The 7,144-nt window shown below is 37.1% G+C and overlaps 1 protein-coding gene across 1 annotated transcript; it reads left to right on the top strand.

Annotated features, from left to right (window-relative positions):
• Positions 1–396: 396 nt before the first annotated feature.
• LOC149419700 (uncharacterized) lies at positions 397–2,705 on the top strand. The gene is made up of 2 exons (XM_089636995.1): positions 397–445; positions 976–2,705. Exons 1-2 carry the CDS (start codon positions 434–436, stop codon positions 2,503–2,505), a joined length of 1,542 nt encoding a protein of 513 aa, XP_089493121.1. The 5' UTR covers positions 397–433; the 3' UTR covers positions 2,506–2,705.
• Positions 2,706–7,144: the final 4,439 nt, after the last annotated feature.

Here is a 7,144-nt window from a genome sequence, read left to right as displayed (position 1 = left end):
ATAAAAAATACATTTGTATCAAACTTGAAAAATTTGTCAAAAATTGAAATAAAAGAAATACGAAATTCAGATGTAGAATTATCAAAAATTAAGTTTAGTACCTGCTTTATCACTTATCCAACTGGCACAATCAATTCCAAGTTTGTAAATAAAGGAAAATCCCAGTTCTCGTGTTCATTAAACCTGAGTTACACAAAGACCATGCTTTTCGATACCATACTACGCGTAATTAAACGTAAAATTTTGATTTATAATTTAGTTTCAATGTTAAGTTTTAAACCAAAGTAACCCCGCGCATCTTTGTACTCAGATATTGTCTGGGGAGTCGCTAAAGACCACGCCAATATTCGATTGTATAAAAAGGATGGAATTGGTGGAAAGTGTATCAGTCACCCGGTGGTGGTGATTAGTAGCGTACCTCAAGAGAGCTAACATGAGATTCTTGGTAAGTTTTTGTTTTATCTCCTACTAATTAATATATTGATAAAAATACCGTTTCTTTTAAACCAAGAAATTAAGAAAATCTGGATAAAAAAATATGAAATTTTAAAACTTTGCTTTCATCAAACAAATATTTTAATTTAATATTGTTTATTATTTTTTCTCATAGTTTTTTTTTCTGCTAACTCCGATGCCATTTCTCTAAGTGTGTAGTTTTGCGTCGATTTCTTCGATCAATAATAATGTACGATACTCAGTTAAGAAAGTCATCGTTGACCGCATGTTGTTTTATGGCAAGACATAATATGAGGCTGATCACAGTGATTATATCTAACACCAAAAAATCACTTAATTAGGCAATGATATAACATCAGCTGCAAATAACTATGCATGTAATACATATATATTAACAGTTGCATACAATAAAGTAAATTTCGTAATGATTGCGATACACTTCATACCCAGTGCCGCACGATGCTATTAATTATTAATTTAAACTTAATTTGAAAGTAATCTTGTTTTTTATCTCAACAGGTTGTATTCGCGCTTTCTGCGCTCTTGGTGGGAGTGTTGGCAGAAGATACTAAAGCATCTGTCAAAGTGACCAAAGAAAAGGTCAAACTTGCCACCAAAACAGAAACTAAAGAAGAACCCAGCAAGCAACAAGACAAGAGAGGACTGTTCAGTTTTGGCTACGGAAACCAAGGATCATCTGGAATTGAACTTTCCGGGCATGATTTTGGGTCAAGCTTAGGCAATCAGGGCTTTGGAAGCCAGGGATTCCATGGATATGAAAATCAGGGTTCAGTGGTATTCGGTGGAGAAGGTTCTCAAGGAATCGGTGGACATGGAAGCTTCGGAGGACAAGAATCTCTTGGATTTGGTGGTCAAGGATCTCATGGAATCGGTGGACAAGGAGGATTTGGTGGTCAAGGAGGATTCGGAGGACATGAATCTTTTGGATTTGGTGACCAGGGATCTCAGGGTATTGGAGGACAGGGAGGTTTTGGGGGACATGAAGCCATATTACTTGTGGGTAAAGGTTCCCAAAATCTTGGTGGAATTGGCTCCCAAGGAATCGGATCGCAGGGCTTTGGTGGACACGGATCTGAAAATCTCGGTAACGTTGGACCTCAAGTATTCAGTGGACAAGGGTCTCAGGGATCTCAGGGAATCGGTGGACAGGGGTCACAAGGAGGCTTTGGAGGCCAAGGATATGGAGGACAAGGCGTACAGATTATAACCCAGACCGTTGGCGTACCTCAACCTTACCCAGTGCCTGTTGATAGACCTGTTGCAGTACCAGTAGCTGTCCCCGTTGACCGCCCATACCCTGTACATGTAGCAAAACCATACCCCGTTACAGTTGAAAAGCTTGTACCGTACAAGGTTGACAACCCCGTGCCATACCCAGTTAAGGTTCCAGTGCATATTCCCGTTATTCACAGAGTAAGCGTTCCCGTACCAAAACCTTACCCGGTTCCCGTTGACAAGCCTTACCCAGTAGCAGTACCCCAACCCTACATTGTAGAGAAGCAAGTTCCAGTTTATATCACTCAACAATCTGGATTGGGTTCAGGATCTGGACTGGGTTCAGGATCTGGACTAGGTTCAGGATCTGGATTGGGATCTGGTTTTGGATCTGGTTCCGGCTCTGGACTTGGAATTGGACATGGATACGACTTGGGTTCAGGATCTGGATACGAGTCCGGATATGGATCAGGGCATGGATACAGTTTAGGTTCTGTTTCCGGATCTGGGTATGGCTTGGGTTCAGGTTCTGGTTTGGGACATGGATATAGTTCTGGATCTGGATTGAACTCTGGTTCTGGTCTGGGACATGGATACAATTCAGGATCTGGACTGAGTATCGGCTCAGGATTAGAGTCCGGACACGGGTACGGCTTGAGTTCCGGTTCTGGATCTGGTTATGGATTGGGACATGGATACGGATTATCATCAGGATCTGGACTAGGTTCAGGATCTGCCTATAGTTCTGGCTTAGGTTCTAAATCATTTTCCGGCGGACAGACTATTTCTTCAACTTTCTACGGCAAACATTAAAACTTTTCGGAGCTATCATCCGTAACGTATAATGTTTCTTTTTTGATATATTTCGTTATTAAACCCTTTACTCGAAATGTTTTTTAATCGAGAACTGTGTGCCTATGTTTTGTTGTTATGTTGTACCTCTATAAAATGTTTTTTAAATTACAAAAAACATCATGTATATATTTTATACGAAATGTACCTTACTAATTTTAAAGAGTGATTAAAAATTCAATTGTAATTGATATTTTTAATTTCAACCAAGGTTTCCCATTAATTAATTACTGATAAAATGTTTAATTGGAAAAACATCATTAACTCTTAAACCCTACCTGGGGTACTGGAGTACCCCCGTGGTGTTTAAAATATCAACAATTTTAACAATATTGCACTGTTGCAAAAATCGCTCTAGCTAATCTACTCTCGATAATTGGCGCGTAAGTACGTCAGGAAGCCGTCACCGCCCGGCAAGTGCATTCGCGTCCACAGGTGTTCCGGGGTACCCCAGTACCCCGTGGTAGGAATACTGTTAGTTCTTCCTTCCAGTTATACTTGAATTACTGAAGGTGTTTTTCGACATCTCTCTGGTAAGTTAACACATTATTTATGATTTACTTTACTTTGTGATAATGGTTAGAGTACTGTGTTGATAGGGAGGGCCTGCGCCCAATAACGAGACATTCATGGACTAATAATGTGTTATGAATGTAATGACAGTGTATGCAGTGTAAAGAGGTGTCTGTATTGTTTTCAAATACGACATCCCAGACTCGAAGTCTTGGGGGGGGGAGGGTTAAATTGCAGCTGCTTTGTTGGTATCTGATGACGAAGAGCTAAACCTAGGAGAAGATTCAGAAGATGAGCCCGACGGTGTTATTAAGGATTTCCGGGACCATTCTGAAGTCGCACCTCGTGAAGACGGTGATCAAGATAGTGTGGAAGGAGGTGAAGAGTATTTAGTGCCTGATAATGACTGGGCTGGTACAAATGAAGACGGTAGGCGCTTGGTTGATTCTCCATTAGTTATGTATGAAAATAATAATCGACATAAGTGGACTGGTGTTAAGCCTTCTTGCTCAAGAATGCCTCGCCGCAATATTTTGTTGCACCCACCTGGTAACGTCTTGACAGAAACCTGACATGTGACAATTGGTTCACGTCTATACCCACAGCCTAGAAGTTACTGGAAAAAGGTATAACATTAGTTGGAACTGTAAAGAAGAATAAACGAGAAATTCCTCCTGTTTTCTTGGACACTAAAAATCGAGAGAGATGCACATTGCACATCAATGTTTGCCTACGACGGACCTCTCACACTTTTGTCGTATTGTCATCTGAAGTCAGCTAAGAAGAAAGTTGTAATCATGCTGTCCACCATGCATGACAACCCTGACAAGGATAATGAAGTGTACCTTCCAGAAATAATACATTTCTATAATAAAACCAAATGCGGGGTGGATGTGTTCGACCAACTTTGTAAGAAATACTCGACGTCCAGGAACATCAAAAGGTGGCCCATGTGTCTCTTCTACGGGTTGCTAAATGCCGTTATTGTCAACTCTTGGGTCTTATTCAAGCTATTAACTAACATTTATGAAGAGAAAATAACCAAGCGGCGTGAATTTCTTAAGAGTTTGTCAATGGCACTCATAAAGCCTCATATGAGAGTAAAATCACAATAGCAAAGTTTACCCCGGGATATCAGAGAAACTATACGTGCAGTCTTAAATATTCATAGTGAAGATCATAGGCCGGTCCTTGATAATCTCAAACCTAGTCGCTGCTGTTTTTGTCCCCGCACAAAGGACAGAAAATTTCGATCTGTCTGTAACACTTGTCGCCGCCATATTTGAGTTGACCATCCATACAAAATCTGTCCTTCATGTAACGACAAAAATGTCTATTAGTTTTTATTAATAAATTTCATTGTATTTTCTTATTACTTTGCCATAATAAAAATAATATTTTTAAAAATATCAAAGACCTTTATTTTATTCATTTTTTTTGCGCGGGGTACTGTAGTACCCCGTGGTAGGAATAATTACATTCCCAGAGTGGTAGGGTTTAAGAGTTAAGGTGAAGCTCAACAGGCCTTAAATGACCATCGTTATTATGTTATTACCTAAGATTATACATAAATACTGGTATAATTATTGCTTGTAAAATAATTGTTACCCTTTGTGCTATGCATAAAAAAATCTTGTCTTAAAAACATTAGTTTACCAAAAGAATAATAATTAATATTTGACAAGTTCAAGTATTTCACCTAAAAATGTAGACAATTTGTCTCGACGCCATCTAGTGAGAAAGTTAGCACTTACAATGCCTTTCTCATATAAAATAAAGTAGGTTGTTTTCAGGTGAAAAATTTAACAAGCAGTAATTGTTGAATGAAACACAAGTATATATTGAATAATTTCGCGGGTAGGAGATAAGCCGCCATAGCTCAGTGGTCAGAGCTGTCGACCGGAAATCGAAGGGACACGGGTTCGCGTCCCGTTGGCGTCATGTATCTTTTATCAGGAGATTTTTCAATGTGGATGAGTGTTTCAGGCGAATAATTATTGCTTGTAAAATAATTGTTACCCTTTGTGCTATGCATAAAAAAATCTTGTCTTAAAAACATTAGTTTACCAAAAAAAAATAATTAATATTTGACAAGTTCAAGTATTTCACCTAAAAATGTAGACAATTTGTCTAGACGCCATCTAGTGAGAGAGTTAGCACTTACAATGCCTTTCTCATATAAAATAAAGTTGGTTTTTTCAGGTGAAAAATGTAACAAGCAGTAATTGTTGAATGAAACACTAGTATATATTGAATAATTTCGCGGGTAGGAGATAAGCCGCCATAGCTCAGTGGTCAGAGCTGTCGACCGGAAATCGAAGGGACACGGGTTCGTGTCCTGTTGGCGTCATGTATCTTTTATCAGGAGATTTTTCAATGTCGATGAGTGTTTCAGGCGAATAATTATTGCTTGTAAAATAACAAATACTGGTTATTATTTTAGTAAATTATTAATTATTTTATAAAAATCCTTTCAAAAAAATCCTTACATTTAATAATAAGTTAAGCTTTTTATCGTACACAAACTCTAACTTCTATAATGGATATTTATTAAAAGGTTTAATTCTCATATCTAATTACTTCAGTGAAAAAAATGAGATCAAGTTATTTAAATCAATGATTTTTACAACGCATTAAAACAAAATAACTAAAGGTATTTATAAAATGTATGGCGAGTGGACAGGAGATCTATGGCCAGCTCGGTGGACTCTTACCTGGTGGGGCTTTCTTGGAAGTCAAACAAAGAAGGACTTTCGATGAGAAAATCCTTTCTGCTAGATTTGTGCGGAAACATTAATCCTCTAGGGACCTGGATACAAACTCAATGGAATGAAGTGATAAAAAAAAATCCGACACTAAATTTGTCGATCATCGGTAACTAAAATGCGCATTTTTATAAATATTTTTTCATTTTTAACGCAAAAATCTTTACTCTTTCAAAATATATACTTTTTTGAAGACATATTGTGCAAATCAAACCCTTTTTCGCGGAATTCATGTGACGGATTCCAACTTTAAAAAACTTACACAGAAAACGATTAAAACGGATGCCAAATGGGTTCTTCAGATCAGTATAACAGAATGATTCACTAAATTTTAATTACTCTGTCTTGGGCTTTTCCATTTTTTTAACTGTGCAAAATAATTTGAAATACATAGTATTTATCTGAAATTCATAGCAGTAACCTGACAAGCAAATGATGAGTTTTTTTATGTGAATACCGCAAAAGAGTCCCAACTCCCAACTGATGCCATCCGTCTGGAGCCAGTGAGACTATGGCATCCCCAATCGGGGTATTTTGTGAGCCTGAATGTAGTAGGGAGCGAAAAGAGATAGGGAAAATTAGGGTGGCTATTCAGTTCTGATTACTAAACCATTTCTAGTAACGTTTCTATTCTGAATGTTGATCTTACACCAAGGCTATACTGATAGTATCTTCCACTCTGGAACCTACTGCCGATTAATTTTATATTATTTTTAATTAATGAATTGTGAAATAACACAAATTCATCAAATTTAATTTTTTTGCTCACTCCGGGATTTGAACCTTCTGATTTCTAGTCGAGAGCGTTACCCGTCGCCCAAGGTGGTAGGAGTTTAATTATTTTTTTATAGTCTCAATAGTTTTACACTAATATTACATATGTCTTTTTAGAGATATTTGGTTCGGAATAAATTTTTTTATTTTATTTATTTTTTATTTTTTATTATTACCCCAAACTAGGCAAATGCCCGTATTATGGTGGTAATAAAAAAGAAAATATAAAAAAAAACATATAAAATAAAATACAAACACAATTATACAATGTTGTTCATATATCGTTATACAAATGGTAAAACAAAATCTAAAATAATAAATATATATGCGATAATATGGATATAGTGGGAATGAATTCATTTAATGGTCTTTCTTCAGTCGGACAATAATTCCTTTCAGGAAGCTTTCCGATTTCATTCTGCCACTTTCTATGAGCCATACGGTTATTTTCTTTTGAAGAGGGCCTGTTTTAATCTTACTGCATTGCTGCTTTTTACACCTTAGAAGCCAGAAATACATTTAAACGTTGTCCAAACGATGTGTTCATT

This window comes from Hesperophylax consimilis, chromosome 11, assembly GCF_061612785.1.
Source record: "Hesperophylax consimilis isolate HC1 chromosome 11, BYU_Hcon_1.0, whole genome shotgun sequence".
Classification (NCBI taxonomy): Eukaryota; Metazoa; Arthropoda; class Insecta; order Trichoptera; family Limnephilidae; genus Hesperophylax; species Hesperophylax consimilis.
This window is presented reverse-complemented; position numbering and strand designations above follow the sequence as displayed.